Source organism: Chrysochloris asiatica, unplaced genomic scaffold (assembly GCF_000296735.1).
Source record: "Chrysochloris asiatica unplaced genomic scaffold, ChrAsi1.0 scaffold00086, whole genome shotgun sequence".
NCBI classification, from domain to species: Eukaryota; Metazoa; Chordata; class Mammalia; order Afrosoricida; family Chrysochloridae; genus Chrysochloris; species Chrysochloris asiatica.
The window spans coordinates 13,057,588-13,080,410 of NW_006408604.1; the positions used below are offsets into that span (position 1 = coordinate 13,057,588).

Consider the following 22,823-nt stretch of genomic DNA (forward strand, 5'->3'; position numbering starts at 1 on the left):
GCAAATGGTAGACCAGAAATACTTAAGCACAGTCAGCTGCCCACAGGCAATTAATATGTGCTTCACCCTATGTGTATGTCACTAGAATTTTCCCCAAAGAAGCAGAATCTTGCCAACACAGACCCCCACAACTTGGAATACCAGGAGAATTAAGGGGACAAGACCCTAATAATATGAGAAAGCAAGAAGAATCATAGAATTTGGGAGCCAGAACCATGAAATAAATGTTGTCCAACGCTCCATTTGGCATTCAGCCTCACAGGCCTCTCACATGTGCACCAAGGCAACTGGAATTGTCCAAACTAGACTCTGCAAGCCATCCTAAATAAGAAATAGGATGTGTGTTGTGAACTTGCTTTCACCTATAACCTAGATATAAACCAACCAAGAGGCAAGAAAACTATATTCTCATCCACCCACACCTCCTCCATGGTAAACCTTTAAATACCACAGCTGAAATGGAAATGTCCACAAAACCTTCTTTCCCTTGAATCAGACGACTCAACCTGATGGCTAACCACAAAAGCACACACAGGCATTCGTTCCTCCCTATCTTAGAAAATCTCTATTTGGCCACTGTATAGAGATTTTCAAGACACAAATTCTCAGAAAAGCTAGTTAACATTAGCACTGGCTTGGACCATTGGGCCCCACCTCTTCCTCCTTCGCTGGAATAAGAAGGCCTTCCAATGCGTCTTCCAGTCTGCATGGCTCTCTCCTGTTTTCTTTCTTACATTTGTATGCACCTGTCCCCCCTAAGGCCTTGTTGCACATGTCTCCAAGCACAGCACACTGCCCAGAACCCAGAAGGTGTTAAATAAATAGACTGCTACTGATGTCAGACTCCCTGTTCATATTCTAAGGATAGATAGCTTAAACAAGCCAAAATGCCAGAAGGAGTGGAAGCATGTTTAAGATGCATGTACTCATAGGTACCTTACTTGAGATGTAACACAAAACCTAGGTCCCTCTGCCATCCCCCGTCTGTCTGGTTGAAAGTTAGATACTATCAGGGCATGCTGAAAAAGATTAGAGGATCATCACTCCAGCCTGCCTGTGCTTGCCAACATTCCCCCTGGATTCCACCGTGTCCAAAAGCGGTGCCTGACCTACAACTGACTTCTGCCCGGACACAGTACACCACCACCACCCAACTCATGGCCCTGCCACAAGCACAGAGCCTCAGAGAGGCAGACAGGCAGAACCCAAAATTCAGAAAGCAAGTTTTTGTTTCTCTGACCTCTTACCTTTCCAACTGGTCTGGTCTCTCCTTCCACCTCACCCTAAAGTATATCAGCGTCAGCAGATGAAGGGAAGGACTAGTCAACAGCATCAAGTTAAACAAGGATCTGGCGGTGTTCCAGGGGATTTAAGGTGTAGTCAGCCAAATCAGGTTATCCAGGTCTCAGAGTAGGGCGAGGAGGAGACTTAGCCAGACTGGGCATCTATGCTGTTCACATTTCATCACAAGGATGACGACTCTCCCACCGCTTTCACCTCACTTTGTAGACAGACCAGATCAAAAGGAGAAAGTGCCGGTGAATCCTGACCTGCCGTATCCACCCACCCTTAGCCATTACTGTCACTCTAGTCCCGTTAGTCAGGAGAGCCTATGGTCTCAACAGCATAAAGCACCATCAAGTGAATTCATGACGTGGACTTTTTTTTTTTTTCTTCCAAATCTCCCAGACTTCAAGTCAAAAGAAAGACACGAAAATGCATCAGGGACCCAATCCTTCAGATTTTCCATTTCCTAAAACCAGGCAAGGAGGACCAGATAAAAGAAAAGTCACAAGAAGTCACTTCTTCCTTTAGGGTGCTCAGCCTATGATCTCAAATCACATAAAAATATGTAGCTGGATCACATGTGTGAGTCAGCTCTAGTGTGCTCTGGCAAGAGTCTGATTTGATAGTCAAGAGCAGTCTGGGAAAGACAAATGGTCTAGAAATAATGAATGAATAATGAAGTAGCTAATGTTGAGAGACATTTCCTTCCCTAGACTAAACTCTTTAGTTAAAAACCAAACCCACCCCGTCAAGTCAATTCCACCTCACAGTGACCCTCTAAGACAGAGCAGAGTTATACCCCCATAGGATTTCCAAGGCAGTAAATCTGTGAATTGAGTGAAGGTTTACAGACAAGACGATCAGTTTTACACTCAACAAATCATACGCTTTGTTTTATCTCAATGATTACAATCCCCTCCATGAAACAACAGTTGTTCCGCTTCCTCCCTGTGGTTACCCAGGTACAAATATCCTCTTCAAAACTCATATATTTCTGGGATATATAAATACAAATTGTTATAATTGTATTTACATATAGTAATTTATATTTACTAAATTAAATATAAATTACTATATTTGTATTTAATTTATATTTATATTTAATTATAGGAGCTCTGGTAGCGTAGTGGTTATGAATCGGGCTGCAAACTGCAAGGTCAGCAGTTCAAAACTACCAGCTGCTCCACAGAAGAAAGATCAGGCCTTCTGCTCCTGTAAAGATTTACAGCCTCGGGAACCCTGTTCAGGGTCGCTATGGGTCAGAACCGACTCAACGGCACTTAGCAACAACAATTTATATTTGGGTGTGGGAGGAATATATGCATACATGTCCATTCAAGGCTGTAAATCTTTATGGAAGCAGAATGCCATATTGTTCTTCCTCGGAACGGCTGGTGGATTCGAACCATGGACCTTTCCATTAGTAGGCGAGCTCTTTAACCACTATGCCATCAGGGTTCCTCCAGTTTAGGAAAAAGGTTAGCAAATCCCTGTCTCCTTTTTCCTCCTGTAACCCTTTTTATGAAATCTCTACTACATTTCCTCTTGCCCACTTAGGTTTCTGACAACACACATTCTAAATTCCTAAACTCTCTCACAGAATTCTTCTATGCCATGCCTGCAGCCAAGTAGACAGACTGGGGCCTTCCCTTTTCTTTTTGTTTCTCATTGCTCAGCAATGCCAGAACTTCAGCTACCACACCTAGATTCACACTTTCAGTAGGGGACCAGGGGAAGTGTCTGGGGAAACAGGTAACTTCAGAGACAGTCTGTATTTGAGGGTTTGATGTTTTAACTATAAAGCTGATTTATATCTGCAGTTCATTTCTTCCAGGAAACACTCTAGAGTCAGCGCCTCATCTTTGGTTACTGCTTCCTCACTCAGAGGGGATATTAAGTGATGCAAGGATCACTGACCTCATTATAGAGATAAGTCTTAAGAAAGGTAAACACCCATCATAACCTACTGGAGAGTACAAAGCAATTCTGAAGGAAATCACAAACTTTCACTTTCTGAAGGAGGCACGCAGAGGGATGGTTCTCTTCAAACCTATGGTCCTTTCTAGAACAGTCTGAAGGTCTCCAGATCTGTTTCATGGGGTCAGAGAAAGAGGCAGGTAACACTCCACCATTCTTTAAAAACAGGTGATTTTCCAGTCTATAAGAGGGAGCTTCAAAAAGTTCATGGAAAAATTCCATTATCTTTGTATCCCCTTTTTCCATGAAATTTTTGAAACCCCCTTATATTTCGTCTTCACATTTAACAAGTACATAGAGAAGAAAATTGAGAAATGCATTTCAGGTCCATAGCAAAAAAAAAAAAAAAAACATAGCCACTGAAGAGACACAACTACTTCAAGTCCCTTACCATCCACTACAAATGACTGTTCCCTCATGCCCCAAAGTAACAAATGTGGCTATTTCAAACTCTTCTGTATAATTAAACTTCCACTAAGAGGCATCTGCTGCCTCTCTTGAAACTGTAAATTCACCACCCCACAGCAAACAGTGTCTATTCTGTGGTCAGAAAGACACAGAATTGTCTGTTAAACAAAAGCAGACAAAAGAATGGATGCTCTTTTTCAAGTTTCACCCTGGTCACAAATAAGCATCTGTATGAACAAGAGAATCCCTGAATAGCTTTGAATACTTGAGTGCTGAGTAATAATGCTAGTTAGTTCACAGTACAGTACTTTCAGACTTATGGTTTGTTTTTTTTCTTTTTCTTTTCTTTCCTTTCTTCTCTGGAAACGTACTAGGAACCATACAACAACATTTGTTGTTTATCAAATAATAGCAGTTGCCTCATCTCTCCAGTTGAGGCTTCTACTCGATGAAGAGTTTTTTCTGAGCACTGATTGAGTGACCTGTCTTGCAAGAAAGTCAATGGGATAGTGACAAGAGCGCTTTGTGGCAAGTCAGCAGGCTATAAAGCCCTAGATTTTAGCTCACATGGCATCATGGTCCAGCCACATGAGCAGAAGCAAGATGATGAACAATTATATAATGAAGATACAGGACTAGAAAATCTCCAGTTCCTTCTACATTCATATGTCGTGGAGATCCGTAGAAGGGGGAAAGAATCAGGCATTTTAGGAAACTAAGTCACAGCGTTAGGCAATTTACATATGTCACATGACCATCCCAACAAACCTAAAAAGTGCACTGCCGTCGTGTCAGCTCCAACATATGGCGACACCATGTGTTACAAAATAGTACTCTTGATTGTAATCTTTATGGAGGATCAACAGGCCTGCTTTCTGCAGTGCCACTGGGTGGATTTGAACTGTCAACCTTTAGATTGTTATTATTGTTAAGTGTCCCCAAGTCAGTTCCGACCCATACCGACCCTGTATAGGGTTTCCAAGGAGCAGTTTGAACCGTCGACCTTGCAGTTCAAACCGATTTTATAGTCCAGTGCTTTAACCCACTGCGCCACACCAGGACTTAGTCTCACACAAACCATTCATGTGACCCAAGGACCCAATAACTCTGAGACAGGTATTATTCCTACCACTTTAGATGGGTTAAGAGGCTCAAGAATGAGTAATGTGAACAAGTTTAAGTTCAAGAGCTAGAATTCACCCTCAGGTCTGCCTAACCCTGTATCTAAGCTCTTACCAAAGAAGCACTCCACTGTATGGCAATGACACAGAGACCTCGTCTCAGAAATTCACAATCAACCCTCTTAGCAAAACCGGAAGGTGCCCTGGTGGTCAGCAGTTCAAACCCACCAGGCACTCCGTGGGAGAAAGAGTAGGCTTTGTGCTCCCATGAAGATTTACATACAGCCTCCAAAACCCTATACAGGGTGGTCAGGATGATTCGGAATCGAGCCAACAGCAGCGGATTTGGTTTTTTTGAGAAACTGGGTTTGCAGATAAGAACCAAAGAACAATATAAAGCAGAATAAAATTCAGTATGAAAATGTGAAGTACTGGCAATTGGAACAACATTGTGTCAACCCTCAGCACTGAACACATTCACTGACAGCACTCACACCAGCAGGGTAACATGCCCTTTTCAGGTTGTTCAGGAAATGAGATCCTTTTCCGTATGTCTGGCTCCCACAAACAAAAGGGAAATTACAACCACTCCCCGCCACCCCCAGCCCCAGGCATACACAAGGTCTGGTGACATGCTCTTTGGTGGCTTCAATAAGGAGTAAAGTAGTTTTCATAAGTCATTTGTCCAGATAACTTGACATTTGCCTTTTTAAAACTGAACATTTTTTTTGTCATATTTGACAGGCATCTTCCCCAAATGCATTACATTCTTTCTCATTTTTTAAATCTCATAATTCAAACTTTGTCTTTAACTTTAAGCCACAATAATGAGTGTTGTTGTTGTTGTTAAGCGCTTTCAAGTCGGTTAGCATCGCAATAATCAACAGTATCAGTCAATGTGTGCTGCTATCCATACAGAGGGTTTAAACTTATATATATGAGTCCCAATTGTGAAGTGGACTTCTGGTGTGGTGCTGTAGGATCAGTACTGGACTGTGAACCAGTGAACCATAAGGGCAGCAGTTCAAACCCACAAGATGCTCCTCGGAAGCTCTATACAAAGTTGCTATGAGTTGGAACTGACTCGATGGCACTTAACAACAGATAATAATGGTGAAGTTAGCGCTGTAGGATAAGCAATAGGCTTCTAACTGCAAGGTTAACGGTTCAAATCCACCAAATGCCATTCGTAAACCCTATATAGGGTCGTTATGAGTCGGAACTGGCTCACTGGCACCTAATAACAACAACCAGGAAGCTGGCTAGGACTAATTCTGAATTCTTGCCTGCTTTGTATCATTTTTCCTCTGCCAGAGTATCGGAGCATCACTGGCCTCAGACAGAACCCCAGATTTTGACTCTGGTTCAGCTACAATTATCAAAGTAGTTTGGGCAAACTATTGGAATTCCAGAGGACTCATTTTCTTCTCTCTTTCAAGACAAACTTGAATTTTCCTTTCCAAATCCCATTGCATTACCTCCACATTCTCTCCATTTCCTGTCCCACATTTGTTTGCACTAAAGACTCTTCCTTAAATTCTGTTGGCTAAAATACTCACTTCTGTAAAGTAAAGTAGAAAAAAACCTCTTCATTACAGTCAAGAGCAATTTATTTTACAGTTTTAACCAAGTGTTAGACAAAAGCCCATTGGTTTGGGCTGCCATAAGAGAGGAGGGAATGACTCTTTTGATGATGGAAGAAAAAAAGGAAATACTTGAAAAGATTTCATTCCTAGAGATCAGTCTTAAGGATGTACATTATGCGTGATTTAAAACACACACACACACACACATTACAGTTTGTAGATTCCTGTAAAAAGCTTTGAAAGAAAGAATAGGATACAGCCATGCAGGACAGAAAGACACAATCTCACAACCACTTAATGGAGTAATTAGGCAGGTCCCAGGGTGGTGCTGTAGGATAAGCACAAGGTGAGCAGTGCAAATCCATCAGCTGCTGCTCAGAAACCTTATAGAGAGTATGAGTTAGAACTGACTCGACGGCACTTAGCAACAACACCAACAATCAGGTACTGGGGAAATAAGAGAAAAAGCAAAGTGAGTAAATAAAAGTTTCTGAGAAAACCCCAAAGGATACTAAATGAAAACCATAAAAAAAAAAAAAAAAGGATAAAGGTCATTAGAGAGGGTCAGGGATTATAAAAATGCAAAGTTGGGGCATTCATTCCAAAGTGGGTAGCTCTTTGTGACCAACGGGGTGTCCCATAACCAGTGGAGCAGCTAGGCAAAACCCACCTTTCACAAGAGAATAGATAGCCCAGAGCACTTGAGCATCACTGCCAACTCTCTGTCCCTCTCATCTCAACTTACCTGGCATCCTACACCACACCCCATTACTCGGAGTTTCCTAATTCTCTTCACAAATATGGCTGCACCTCAGAAGGGTATCATGGGAATGTTATGAAATTGTAGTCAGATAATATAGGCCCCAATCCCAGCTTAGCCACTCACAACCTGTGAGATCACAGACCAATACATCACTGTATTCCTGAGAGATTTGCTAAGATTCCATGAGGTGATGTAGATAAAACACCTACTACGACGACCAGCATGGAGTCCTAGTTTGTCTATTTGTAAGATAAGCACTGGACTGCGAACCACAAAGTTGGCAGTTCAAACCCACCAGCTGCTCCTCAGAAACCCTATAGAGGGTTGCTAAGAGTCAGAAGTGACTCAACAGCACTTAACAACAGCAATGAGATCAGCATACAAGTGGTATTCAAGAAATGATGGTGGTGGTGATGTAAGAGGAGATGAGGAAAAGAAGGAGAAGGAAGGAGATTGAGGGGAAGATGGAAGAAGGAATATGAGGTGGAATTAGAAGAGAAAGAAGATGATGCACTGCAAGTAGTACATCACGATTACTGAGGGTTTAGGAGTGCTAACTGCTAAAACAGCCGACAGACACCTTTAATTACATGGAATTGATAAAACTCCTCAAATGCAAGTGCTCCATCTTCCATAAGCACAGGACTGAGTGAGCAGTTCTGCTCTTCTAGGAGTCCATACTTAACATGCACATGGTCAGGCCTTCCTTAGCCAGACCCCCACCCATACCATGTAAGAATCCCAGCTCATTTAGAGAAAAGCCAGGTTGAACTGTATGTACATTTTTACTATCTCAGAAGAAAGGACTATCAAGCAAATTAACTGAGCAAATAATATGTTTGTAGTAACAGTTCAATGCTACAGGAACAGATTCTAAGCACCTGGAAGCACTGGTTTCTAACCAGCAGACAGTGTGTGTACCACCAGGCATTTTTGCCTGTTCACTGAGGCTTATCCTGAGATGCCCCAGTAAGCAGCACTTTATTAGTCTGGTTCCTGTATGTTCAGAAAATCAATAAAAATGTGCTGGTGCTTTAATAGGCTATAATTCTAACTCCTCACTCATTTAGTCTAGTCTTTCTCTCCAGTCCTTTCGGTGTGGGAACACTGAACAATCACACTGAGCAATCGCACACTCCTTTCATTCAACAACTGCACACAGAGATTGGTTTCTTGCACACATCCGACAAGAGACACCACAGTGATGGACTCTGCTGAACAAAAGCCCCAGAGCTTTTCCTAAAGGAATGGTCACTTTGCATACCCCCTACCCCCGGGGGACTTTATTGGACACTGGCTCACTCAGCTGAGAGATCTAAACCAAGGACAAGTTTTAAATATCGGTAATAAAATGAAACTACTCTTCATGTAACTCCCAGAAGCCCCTTACACCCTTGATCCCTGCCTTCCTTGGAATGAGTAAACATAGTTCAGCTAGGATTTAAGAATTTGTTTGAGTTCGGCGCCTTTGATGCCCACAATTGGGATCTTTTCTCCCTTGACCTACCCTAAGGAGGACATTTTTCCATAGCCACTTCTCTAAAACCAACCAATAGGTTTTTGGCTTACATAGGTTTACACAGGGAACTTATTGCACATAAGTAAAGATATGGGTTTGGCTGTCCCTGGGTAAAAGAGACTATGGCCCATTCATAGCTTCCTCAGAGAGGGGTTTTAAAATAGCAGGACCACTGCTTCAGCTCAATACGTAAGTACCAAATCCTCATAAGCTGTCAGAATTATTGCTGCAATGAGCAAAACAAGTACAAGTCGGCCCGACCCTTCTCTCCTCATCCCCTAACTCCTACTACTTCCTCTTCTCACACCTGACAACACCCTCTCGACTCAATACTCCCACACACACCATCTTCCTTGGCACAGACCTCAGTGCCCTCAGACCAGTTGGCTTGTGATTAAAATGGACCAAGCTAGGAAGTGCCAGAGAGAGAGAAGTCTATTTGTGTATCAGATTTCCTTGGCCTTTTATAGGGATGCACCAAGAACCCAGAGAGTGTGACACAGTGGCCTGAGAATTAGGACGCCTGTATTACTCTACGCCTGGCTTAGTCACCAATCAGCTGAAGCAAACAGTTTAGCTTTCTGGATCTTCTCTCAGTAAAAATAGTTTGGCCCAGGTAACCTCCAAAGTCTTTCATCTCTAAAAGTCTAAATAACTCTCTTTAACAAGTTCTCTCATTTACTGCCAGAAAAACTACGGAAAAATTGTTGTTGTTGTTGTTGTTAAGTTCCAACCATAGCGACCTCTCTATTGGGTTTCTGAGGATCAGCTGGTGAGCTTGAACTGACAACCTTGTGGTTCAAACTGACTTTGTCGTTCAGCACATTAACCTACAGCGAAGCCTCCTATCCGAACATTTTAAGGTGATCTCTCAAGCTCTATTGTATCTTTTACTCAGGTTTTCTTTTTTGGCACAAATGATTTCTGATATTTTTCATTAAAATCATAAAAATTATTATACAAATTTTCCACTAGTGATCATTTTTGGACAGACACCCAAAGATTGCCCTGGCTCTCTCTGAGACAGCAGTGTAGCCCTAGGAAATACTCAATGCAGAATAGTAGTTGAAAGTGGTACATCATCCTGAGGGGCAGACAGGAGAGAGGAAAGCGCACCAACCAAGTCTCACTTCAGATCAGCAAACACGACTAACATTTCATGCTAGGTTCTGGGACACAAAGATAATCATCACCAAAGCCAAGGAGTTCAGACTCCATGAGGCGAGAGCAAAAGAGTCAAAATTTGAAAAGAGAGTCTACCCTGCTAAGGATGATAGTGATGAGGGCAGAGAAGGAGGACCCAAGGAAAATGATGTGACTCGTTTATTATTCTGGATATCCCTCGCAGACTAAAGCACTGTGCCAAGCCTTACGAAGCGCGGTGTCTGCTGGGCCATAACCACTTTCCGCTGCAACTTGGCTGAACTTAAAACTGAACAGGTGACCTGAGGGCTACGGCTGATGATAATGGAAAAGGCAGGTTCTTCCTTCCTTCTATGACTAGCCCAGTCAGCTAGGCAATCCTCTTTAAAAAAAAAAAAAAATTGTCTTTTTATTTAGATTGGTGACCCTAGTCCCCTAGTTCTCAGCAACTATTCAAATACTTTAACACCAAAGGTCGGGAATTGAGGCATTACCGTTCTCTTGATGACAGTGACAGAGAACACAAGGGATCTGAGAAACAATGGAGCTCTAAATTCCCATCCTGCCTCAGTGATACTTTGGTGACCTTGGGCTAGTCCTTCACTTCCCTTTTGATCCTATTGTAAAAATTGTCTGATCTTTAACTTCCCTAGGTGATGGGAAGGTACTTATAAAGTGCCAAAGAAATATAAAAGCCAAAGAGGCATTCATTGTCAGCCACCCCCACAGAGGAAACCATGAGAAAGGTGTCAATGGTTGACCGAAAAACTTTCGCCTTGGAAACTCCACCTAAATCATACACTGTTCTTGACTAGTAGAAGAGATTCTGCTCAGAAGTAAACACAGCACTCCCTCCCCGGCTGTCCCTGGTTAGGCTCCTCTGAGCTCCATCACACCAACTGCTGAGGAATTTACTGCCTGTTGACCAGTTGCTTGTGAGGAAGGACAGCAAGTGAAGAAGTTTCATGAGTGGCTAAGGAGTAAGAGAAATCTCTCCACACACAGAAAGCCCTCAGATTCATCAGTTCATTCTTGAAAGCTTCTGACATTCATTCTGCTCTTCACAGAGCAGTGTATTGTTTACTGGACTCTAGAAGTAACCCCAGTACTTGCTTGTGGGTTACCAGCAAACATTTTTTATTCTACAGTCACTGTACCACATCCCAAGGATAAATGAAACACTGTACACATCACCAGAACATTTTCAGATGACCTGGAATAATCCTAGCTCTTGACCCCCAGCTCTTATGGAAACCGTGTGAATTAAACAAACTCCTTGGAAAGATAAACTTCAGTATGTACACCTAAACATAAAGTACGGCCTTAGCAACTATTCAAATACTGTATCTATGAAGAACAGGCGACACTAAAAGTTTATTACTGAAGAACATTATGTCTACTTTAGCTACACAGAGTTACACAGAACTGAAAGGAAGAACCTAAAAAGAATGGGCAGAGTAAGAAATAGGGGGGGGAACCCCAATAGACATAATTATGCCAACTATGGTCATGCTTTTGATGTCACATGGAGGAAAGTGTTTTGTCTTGGTTGGGGAATGGTTTTATGTGACTAAGTATGGAAAAGGGCTGTTGAGTTTTTTTCCCATTAGAGTTCAGTGAAAAGGGCCATTCGGTAGTACTTTTGCCTCCACAAGCCAGTGAGGACAGTAGGGATATGCAGTCTCGTCATTAAGAGGTACAAAGAAAAGTCAGAGAAGGGTTTGCTTGCTAGGAGTTTTTACCCTAAAATGACTGCCCTACTCTTGGTCCAGGTTTTTCTTATGTCAGTTCCATTGTCAAAATGCTAAACACAATTTATTGATTCAATACCCTATTATTTAGCTGCCTAATTTGTGTTCTGAACTGCAAGGTCGGCATTTCAAGCTCACCGGCTGCTCCTCGGAAACCCTATACAGGGTGGCTATGGGTTAGAACTAACTCGACAGTACTTCACAACAACAACAACAATCTGTGTTCTTTAGTGCCAAGTATACTACATTATCCATACCACAAGATTTTGCCAAACTCCATGTAGGCTCTAATTCATACAAAAAAAAAAAAAAACACAAAAAATGGTTTTGAAGTACCAAAGATACCTTAGATTCTTTACTGTAGCACCCCCTCCATGCCCACACACATACTGCTACTCCCCAATAAATACAAACACCTAAGTCCAAAAGTTCCACTGGGAATTTTTTTTGTTAACCAAAAACCAAGAAACCCAATCCAGCTTTTCAGTTCACATTAGCCCTACTTCAAACTCATGAATATCTTTCCTGATAAGAAACACTAAAATCTGAATATGATTACAAAAACCTAGCAAGCAAGTATGATAAAATACCATCCTTTCCCCAAAACAGATCCTAATTGAAAAGCAGTTCTAAAATAAGAAATGTATCTCTTAATTCCTCAGAGACAAACTGTTATTTGTCCATTGTTTCTGTAGTATCCACTCAATGAAGACATATTAAATATGCCAAGCCAAAAACAAACTTCAGTAGCTTCAGCTTCTCACTGAAGCATAAGACTCTTCCACCTCAGTACTGACTGAGCAGTGAAATGAATAAAGTGCACCAGAAATGCAGTGATGGGACAAATAACTGGGGGAGATGCACAGATCATCTTGCCTCCCCATGGTGGCAAACTTTACAACTTTTTAGTAGCAACAAATCACAGCACCACCAACCTTCAGAAATACAAATGTGTGCACATACACAACACTACTTGGAAGTCAACTGATGTGTCTGCAAACATTCACCATCCTGCATTTACAACACTGCAAAAGATGGCCAGAAAGCTGAGAGATTTCTACTCAGAGATATCCTCCCTGCACTGTCAAACAGAGGTCATTTTGCGTGGACATTTGGATAGTTCTTTCACCCGTGCATCACAGTTTTCTGCTTTGGGATAGCTCGACTTTTATATACATCAGTGCAAACAGAACCATTCGACAACTTTATTCACCTTGGTTAACAAGGGGAAAAAAAGAAAAGGAAAGAAATTCATTGTGCAATGCCCAGGAAAAGCTGACACCAGGACTGTCTCTCCGACCGGTGCTGGTAATTACAATCAGAGAAGGGGGTGGGGGGAGTCTTGTGTGATCAGACTCAGTGAGTCCTGGAAAACAAAAATGATTCCATCCCCAAGGGGGGGGGGGGGTTGAAGAACTTTTTCTTCTAGGGAGACCACCCCTCCCGAACAAAAGTTACATTTCAGTCACATGTTGGGTGTAGGAATAAGGAGCAGGGTTTTGTTTTTTTTTAAGCACACTAATTACGGAGGTGTTTTACAGTTCTTGAAACAACCTGGGTTCCTCCTGACCAACTGTGACGGGCATTTCATTGTCAAAAGAAAGGAGGTGGATGGGGACCAAGCCGACGACAGGGGGCTCGGCGGGGGAAGTAGCAAGGTTACACTAAAGGGTACAGCCGACGCGAGCTGCATCTCCTTCCCTCGCGCCCCAAATAATTTACTGCGAACAGAGCAACTGCAACAGCCCAGTCGGAGCAGCCCAGCAAAACAGCCCTGACCGGTGCAGCTCAAGGTTTTCGACCAGAGAGAGGGAGGGGGAGAAGGTTTTTACCTTAATGCTACACTGAGCAGGAGTCTCAGACATGTCTCACAGCGAGAGAGATCAGGAAGTTCTCAGTTTTTTTCCACTTTCCTTTCCTCTCCCCAACCCAGAAATGCTCCACTGCCAGCCGGACGCGGTCATTTAAGAAGTTTCTTCCAGCATCTCTCCCGGCAGCCGCCCCGGGGGTCTGCGAGCGCGCGAGGCGGGGCGGCCGGCGGAGTAGGGTGCGCAGGGCGGCGGGGGCGTGGGACCCGGGCCGGACCGCGGCCGCAGGGTCTGCAGGTCACGGCGCGGCAAGGCGACCCGGGACGCAGCCCGGCCTCCCGGTCTCTCCTCCCACCCGCGGCCGGCGCCCCCGCCCCCAGCCCTCCCGCCGCCTGCTCTCCCTCGCTCTCTCGAATGTTTTCCTTCCTGGAAGAGAGAAACTGAAAGGCAGAACTGAGAAAGCTCTTTGCTCATTGATCTTGAGAGTTTCAGTGCAGAAACTGACGTGAATTCCCAGCACCGAGCTCTGCCTCTTAAAGGAGCCACCAGGAAATAAAAGCTCGGGTTACAGCCCGGCATCAGGGAAATAAAAGCCTGGCGGGGGGAGGGGCCGTCGCGGGGAGCGGGACCCGGGGGAACGGGGCGGCCGCGGCGCGAGGGGAGGGACCGGTGGAGACCTCGGTGCGGCGGACGCCCTCCACCCGCCAGACTCTGGGCTAGTCCCGCTGGCGGATTTGGCTAGGCTGCTCCCAACCATTGCTCCTCGCAAGGAAGACCCGTTTTAAAAATGTTACACTGTGACCCCAGAAACTACCAAACAGGTTTTATTAAACGCCTCCCACCACCCCCCACTCCCCCGTGGCGCTGTCCCTTACAGTACAAGGCACTCTTTAAATGATTTGGGGGATTTCTTCTCCAAAGCGCAGAGGCAATGTAAGTAATTATAGACTAGGGGCATTCCGGTAAGGACGCGGAATCCAAAGGAGGAAATAAAACAATAGCCTTTGTTCTGCTACTCGACCGCTGCCTCTTTAAGAGAATCCACCAGGAAATGGGAGATCGGGTTACAGACTGCACAAGGGGAAATGTGGGGAGAGCGAGCGCCCTAGCGCGATGCCGAAGACAAAGCCGCGCGACCGCGCCACAGGCGCAGGAGCGCGGCCCGGCGGGGGGATTCCTTGGGAAGGTGGGCGCCCAGAAAAGAGGGGCCCAGCGAGTATCCGCTCGTGGGTGCGGTCCGCAGGCGCCCGCTCGCCCATCGCGCGTTCAGGGGAAGGCTGGGCAGTTATCAAAGGCAGTTGAGTTCCTTTTCCTGAACCCCCCTCTCCCCGTTTCGAAATCCACTGTCCATTTAAAGAAATAGCGACCGCTACCAACCGAAATAGGTGACTCAACTACAAAGTTGACCGGAATGTGTTCCTGAAGATAATGCCTCTTCCCAAGAAGTCTTCTCTAAAACTGTCATTGGCCTAGTAGCCGACTCTGGGATTCTGCAGAGAGTGAGGGTAGAAGAGGGGTGTTTGGTTGGGAAAACAATTGAGGGGAAGTTAAAGCTGGTGGAGCTGAGGTTCTAGCCATGAACACACGTGGATAGACCCCTCTATTTATTGTTATTAATCGTCTCTCAAGATGCCCTGTGTCCACCGCAAAATACATTATAATTATAATTACATTTAAATCTAAACCCTACTAATATATAGAGAGGGAATTAGAGTGTAAATATATTAATATATTCTATGTAGTATATAAGGAGCTCTGGTAGGGTAGTGGTTACGAATCGGGCTGCGAACCTTAAGGTCAGCGGTTCGAAACTACCAGCCGCTCCGCGGGAGAAAGATGAGGCTTTCTACTCCCGTAAAGATTCACCCCCTCGGAAACCCTGTACAGGGTCGCTATGGGTCGGAACCGACTCGATGGCACTTAACAACAACAACAACAAATGTGTGTGTTTAGGAATGTGATGTTCTCTGCATCAGAACAAGACACATTTCCCAGATCTTCCTTAGCCTAAAGAGTGGGGAACGTCTGGAAAACATTTGGTCTGGTCCTGTCAAGACAATCGCAGTTCCAGCCATCATATTGTTATTAGGTGCTGTGCAGTCAGTTGCGACCCTGTATAGCGTTTCCTAGGAGAAATCGGTGGATTTGAACCACTGACCTTGTGGTACAAACTTACTTTTGTTGTTAAGTACCGTGGAGTCGGTTCCAACTCATAAGTGACCTTGCACAGGGTCTCCGAAACTGCAAATCTTTATGGGAGCAGAAAGCCTCATCTTTCTCCCGTGGAACAGCTGGTAGTTTCGAACTGCTGACCTTGAGGTTAGCAGCCCGGTTAGTAACCACTACGCTACCAGAGCTCAAACTTACTTGTTGTTTAGTGCCGTCGAGTAGGTTCCGACCCATAACGACCCTGAACAGGATTTCTGAGGCTGTAAATCTTTACGGGAGCAGATAGCCTCATCTTTCTCCTGCGGATCCGATGGCAGTTTCGAACTGCTGACCTTGTGGTTCCCAGCCCCATTCGTAACCGCTAAGCTACCAGAGCTCCTTTATCCAGTCCTTTATTCCACAGCTGGCCTCGAGCCATCACATTTGTTGTTGTTAAGTGCCGTAGAGTTGGTTCTGACCCATAGTGACTCTGTATAGGATTTCCGAAGAGCGGCTGGTGAGGTTGAATCGCCAAGTGGCGGTTCAAACCGACTTTATAGGCCAGTGCATTAATCCTCAGCGCCACACAAATGTTTGACCAAATATAGCAATATGGCGCTGCAGGATAATGCATTGGGCCACAAAGTCGGTTTTAACCACAAAGTGGCCCGTTCGCACTCACCAGCCGCTCTTTGGAAACCCTATGTAGAGTCACTATGACTCAGAACCAACTCTAGAGCACTTAACAACAACAACAATTTTTAAGTTGATAATTTTGTATGGGCCGGATGATATCATAAATTTTGGCAGAAAAAAGATTCCTCACCCCTGGCCTAGGGTTTCCCCTACTCACTTTCTTTTACCTCTCTGAGTAAGAAAATACCGTCATGTTTTTACAAACAATATATATGTTCACTCATTCATCAGAACATTCCCAACCAAAATTTACTAAAGAGGTTGATGTGGAAAAGACTCCTGTTGCTGCGAAGGTGGAAATGGTTTGTGTGAGCTACTTGGAGCTTCAGCAGTTTTTGTCTCCTGGCAGTTCTGTTTGCCCCCAAGAGAAACCAGTCCCCAAACATCAACTCCTCTACCTTTGATCTGGCAAGTGTCAATCTCTTGATCTTCTCAACTGCTCACTGCTGAGCTAAATCCTATAAATGTCTGCACCGCTTATATGTTGTTGTTCAGTGACCTGAAGTCGGTTCTGACCCATAGCGCCCCTGTATAGGGTTTCCGAGGAGCAGCTGGTGAGCTTGAACCACCAACCTTGTAGTTCAAACCAAATTTGCAGTCCAGTGCATTAACCCACAGTGCTGCACCAGGATTCCATCTATTATAGATGCTGAATGAATGTTGCCTAAATTACTGTTCATCCAGTACTGAATTAACTCAACATTTTGATTCCTAATGCCTTCCCTTTTCCAGTGACTTCCCAGAAGTGCTAGCTGGTGCTGAAATGTTTGCGATTTCTAAGCCAAAATACACAGTAGGAACTGTGGCAGGAGCTGCATTTAGACTCCACCACTGTTCAAGTCAATCCTGACTGGTAGTGACCCTTTATAGGGTTTCTAAGACTGAATCTTTACAGGAGCAGACAGCCTTACTGTTCTCTCAAACAGCAGCTGGTGGGTTTGAACCACCAACCTTTAGTCAATGTCTAGCCCACAGTGCCACAGGGCTCCTTTGTATTTAGACATGTTTTTGCTAAATGCTTCTTCGGATTCATAGCGACCCTGTATACAATTTCCCAGGATTCATAGCGACCCTGTATACAATTTCCCAGGATTCATAGCGACCCTGTATACAATTTCCCAGGAGCCAGCAACTGATCTTGTGGTTAGTAGTATAGACTTGTTATTGTTGTTGTTAAGTGCCATGGAGTTGGTTCCGAATCACAGTGACCCTGTATAATGTTTGTGAGGATCGGCTGGTGAGTTTGAACTTCTGACCTTGTGGTTTAAATCAACCTTGCCCTCCAGTGCTTATCTTACAGTGCCACACCAGCACAGACTTCTTGTTGTTGTTAATTGCCATGGAGTTGGTTCTGACTCATACCGACCCTGTATTGGGTTTCAGAGGAGTAGCTGGTGAATTTGAACTGCCAACTTTGCCATTTAAACCAACCTTGCAGTCCAGTGCTTATCCTACAGCTCCAGGCCAGTAGACTAGAAGTTGGGAAATAGGAAATAGTTCAGTTTTTGTGAGGCAAAATTAAGGATATTATGATGATAATTATATACCAAGATTGAAGAAAACCGATGTCTCCAAGTTTTATTTAAAAAATCAAAATATAGTTAACAATTGAGTACTTTTTTTAAAATAAAGTTTTAGTAATGAGTGGAATAGAATTTTGGGGAGAGGGTAACATTTTCATCAAAATCAGTTACAAGTGTTCTGTTAATACTTATCTCTAATGAGAGTTTACGTATTTCATTTTTAGAGCTGTCTTTTCACACAAATAGTGTCAAACATGTCAATCTAAGAGCATATGAATTTAATTGAGCATTGTCATTGCTTAGGGTCCTGGTATAGAATAAGCACTGGACTGCTAACCACGTGTTACACAGTTCAAACCCAACCGCTGCTCCTCTGAACTGACTCAACAGCACTGAAAAACAATTTAACAACAAGAAGTCATTGCTTGAAAGATGTATCAATTTCCTATTTTTACCTTAACAAATAAGAAGCTCAGGTAGCATAGTGGTTACTAGTCAGGCTGCTAACCTCAAGGTCAGCAGTTTGAAACTACCAGCTGTTGTGCAGAAGAAAGATGAGGCTTTCTGTTCTGGTAAACCGTATACAGGGTTGCTGTGAGTTGAAACCAACTCCTTGTCATACAACCACAACCACCACCTTAACAAATGATAACAAACTCATTGGCTTGAAACAAACAAATGTGTTCTCTCCTGGTTCTGTAGACCAGACGTTCAAAATCAAGGTGCCAGCAGTGTAAGTCTCTATTTGGAGGTTCTGGGAAAGAATTATTCCATGCCTCTCCCATTTTCCGGTGACAGCCAGCATTTCTTGGCTTTGTTGATTTGTGGCCACATCACTTCAATCTCTGTCTTTATCTGCACGTTGCCTTCTCTTTTATGTGTTTGTGTCTTCTCGCCTGCCACCTCTTATATGGACACTTGTCATTGGATTTAAGACCTGACCAGGAAATCCAGGATGAACTGATTAGAAGAGCCTTAACTATATATGGAAAGATCTCTTTTCCCAATAAAGTCACATTCATAAGTTCCAGGGATTTGGATTTGATGATACCTTTTTGGGAACTACCTTTCAACCTACTATAGAATTCTATTAGAATTCCCACTTGATATTTCCCTTTTAACATTATAGACTGATCACATCCAACTAAATATTACATAGAAGTTCTTTCGTTGTACAGTTACTTGGATTTTTAAATATGGAAATTTTCTTTGCACTTGCATCAAGATTCAAAAACAAAAACACTTTGCAGACAGTAGGTTAAACCCCGAAAAGCATAAATGCTTCAAATTAGTGTAGAAATGGAGAGTTGGTTTCTTATGTTAACTTTTGAAGCATTTGATATTAGTTGTAACTCAAACAATGTTAGTTGTATCAAAATTTCTGCAATTTAAGTTTTCATATAAACTCTATTTTGCCTTATAATAAGATTACATTCTTGGTCCTGAGTTAAAAAATCACACAGAAACTTTCGAATGCTTAGTCATCAGATTTCTGCGTGATAGGGAAAGTCAGGATGTTCATTTTTTATTTCTGATAAAAATTCACAGAATTAACAAGGGTTAAATGACAGGAACAAATGAAATTCACCATTGACACTAGCAGTAAAAGAAAACATGACAAATTCAAGTATTTTTCATAAGGTCCTTTGTGATGAGTATATATAATGAGTAATATAGATTTAAACACCGAACATTTTCACCAGATATGTAAATGTGTACAAGTAAGCCTTTTTCTGCTCTTAAACATTATTACCATCGTGAGTTGTAATGCATCTTAGCAGATTCCACTTCAGGTTTTACTGGGTTGATATTTTCTCAACTACTTGAAGAAATTTCTCCTGTGGTTAGTTGTTCCATGCAGACTGCCCAAATAAGCTAATTCTTCAGTCAATTTCAAGTATACGTTGATTCCTTGAATAAACAACTGAGCAGCCTCAGTAGGATCTGCTGATACATCCAGAGCAAAGGAAGATGACTCAAAATAATTTGCCTTGTTTTCAAATTCATTCTTAAGGTTGATTCCAATAACCTCAACTCTTCAAGGTACTATTCTTACCAAAAGTCTAATAAAGTACAATTTTATTTTCTCGGGACACATTTCTTTGGTGTAAGCAATCAAACACACCGTCAGTTAATGACTTTCTTTACTTGGTTACCAAAGATCACTTGGAAACTTATTGCAGGCTCTTTCAATTTTTTATGTTTGTGATGACTTTTGCTATAATTACATATTCCTTTCTAAATTAAAAAATATATATATTCTGGCAATTGCTTTCCTGTCAGTTGGGAATAATGTTATAAAATGTGCTTTGTGCTATCATTGATGCACACTGTATTCTGTTAGCACACCTGTAGTGTCTGTCAGTAAGGAGCCCTGGGAGCGTAATGGTTATACATTGGGCTGTTAATCACAAGATCTGCAGTTCAAAACTATCAGTCACTCTGCAGAAAAAAGATGAGGCTTTCTGCTCTCATAATGCTTTAGGACTCCTGGTATGACGCTGTAGTATAAGTTGATGGTTTAAATCCATCAGCTGCTCCTTGGAAACCCTATACAGTGTTGCTATGAGTCAGAATTGACTAGATGGCACTTAACAACAACAACATAGTGTCAAGGCATAACAAACACAACACTTTCCTATCTCATTTGATAACAAAATAATCCATATTCCACTGTGCCTTCAAAGACTGGCATTTGCAATCCACCTTTCTTGTTTTGGCATGATGGGTAAGCACTGGCAAAATAAACAAATATAATGTGATATAGGAATCCTGGTGTGGCGCTATGGGATAAAGCACTAGACAGAAAAGTTGGTTTGAACTACAAGATTGGTGGTTCAAACTCACCAGCTGCTCCTTGAAAAACTATATAGGGTTGCTATGAGTCAGAATGGACTTGATGATACTTAACAGTAACAACAACAACGTGATATTGGTCCTGAGGTGGTGCAAGAGTTTCCACTCAACTACTAATCTAAAGATTAGTGATTCTAATGCAGCCAGGGACACCACCTAAGAAAGGTCTGGCAATCAGCTTCCGTAAAGATTACAACCAAGGAGACACTATGAAGCAGTGGGGTTGCCATGAGTCAGAATCAACTCAATGGCAATGACTTTGTTTGTTGTTGTTGTTGTTAGGCGCTGTTGAGTCAGTTCTGAATCATAGCAACACTATGAAAAACAGATCGAAACACTGCTGGGTCTTGTACCATCCTCACAATTGTTACGTTTGAACTCATTGCTGCCACCACCATGTCAATCCATCTCATTGGGGGTCTTCCTTTTTTTCACTGACCCTCCACTTTACCAAGCATGAGATCCTTCTCCAGAGACTGGTCCCTCCTGATAATATGTCCGAAGTATGAGAGATGAAGTTTTAACATCATGGTTTCGAAGGAGCGTTCTGACTGTACTTCTCCCGACACAGATTTGTTTATTCCTCCGGCAGCCATTATTTGATGCTTAATATTCTTCACTGACACCATGGGTTGTTTGATTTTTTTTTTTTTTTTTTTTTGGATATGTGATAAGCATGGCACTTGAAATATGTCACTGATTTGTAGTATGCTGAGCAGCAGTGCAAGGTAATGAGAGCATTATATACAATCTCTGTCACAGCTCTGCCAAAATAAGTCATAAATGATATATAAATGAATGGGCTGTGGCTGTGTTCCAATCAAACTTTATTTATGAACACCAAAGTTTGAATTTCAGATCAGTTTTACACACCATGAATTATTATTCTTTTTATGATATTTTCAACTATTTAAAAATGTAAATACCATATTTAGGTCCTGGGCTGTACAGAAAGGAGGTTTGGCCTGGGCTGTAATTTGCTGATCCTAATTTAGATCGTTGAAGGCAGAGAAGTTGCCTTGTTGAAATGGGAAGTACTGGGTGAAAGACCACAACCTCCTTAAATGGTTGCAAAGTATATCGGGTCTATCAGAACTTTGAAAAGTCTGCAGCAACACTGAAGTTGAATTTGTGCAACATAGTTGGGATAGAAAGGTCAACAGTTAATTGATACCTAGGAATGGATTCTATTCAAACTAAGCTACATTATGGAGTTTCACTGACTTTAGAATCTCTTCCTTCCATGTTCTCTTTTAACACAACTCTCTTTCAACACAGATTTCTGTCTCCATACATGGTGTTCACAGTCATACCCAAATCCCAAAATATTTTGCTTATTTTGTATTGTATTTCTTATTCACATCTGGCCAGAGGGCAGATCTAATCTTTTATGGTGATGGTGGTGGTTATGTGCCGTGGAGTCGGTTCCTACTCATAGCGACCCAGTACAGGGTTTCCAAGGCTGTAAATCTTTACAGGAACAGAAAGCCTCATCTTTCTCCTGCAAAACAGCTGGTAGTTTCGAACTGCTGATCTTGTGGTTCGCAGCCCGATTCATAACCACTATGCTACCAGAGTTCCTTAATCTTTTATAGATAGATTTTTGTTGTTGTTGTTGTTATATAGATAGATAGATTTAAAAAAAAAAAAAACAAAAAATCATTTGCCTTTGATTCAGTCCAACTCATGGCAATTTCACATGTGTCAGAGTAGAATGATGCTCTGTAAAGTTTTCAATGATTCAATTTTATGAAGTAGATCACCAGGCCTCACTTCCAAGACTTTAGTGGTAGGACTCAAACCAACCTCTTACAGACCAGCCAAATGCTATTTGCATCACATCTCCCAGGTATTCCTAGATTGATAGACAGAATTAGTTTACCATAAAATGCACAGGTAAGAGATGTTCTGTTAGATGAATTTTGACAATTGCATACATTCATGTGATTACCACTCAAAATGAAATATAAACCATGAATATCACCTCAATTCACAAAGTTTCCTCCTGCCCCTTTCAAGTCAATTCCTCTCTCCTCTCCCACCAGACAACCTCATCGTTACTTTTATCACTACAAATTAGCTTTTCTTATTTATTTAAGGGATAGTCTTAAATTTTTATTATTCTTATATAATTTAGGAGCTCTGGTAGCATAGTGGTTACGAATCAGGCTGTGAACCACAAGGTCAGCAGTTCAAAACTACCAGTTGTTCTTCAGGAGAAAGATGAGGCTTCCGCT

General features: G+C 42.5%; 1 protein-coding gene across 1 annotated transcript in view; it reads right to left on the reverse strand.

Moving 5' to 3' along the window:
• Nucleotides 1–13,690, reverse strand: part of ETV6 (ets variant 6) — a 365,900-nt gene extending 352,210 nt beyond the window's left edge. Inside the window, exon 1 of the mRNA XM_006866057.1 lies at nucleotides 13,388–13,690. Within this exon, the coding sequence (XP_006866119.1) occupies nucleotides 13,388–13,420 (33 nt within the window). The 5' untranslated portion in view covers nucleotides 13,421–13,690. The remainder of the gene's footprint in view (nucleotides 1–13,387) is intronic.
• Nucleotides 13,691–22,823: the final 9,133 nt, after the last annotated feature.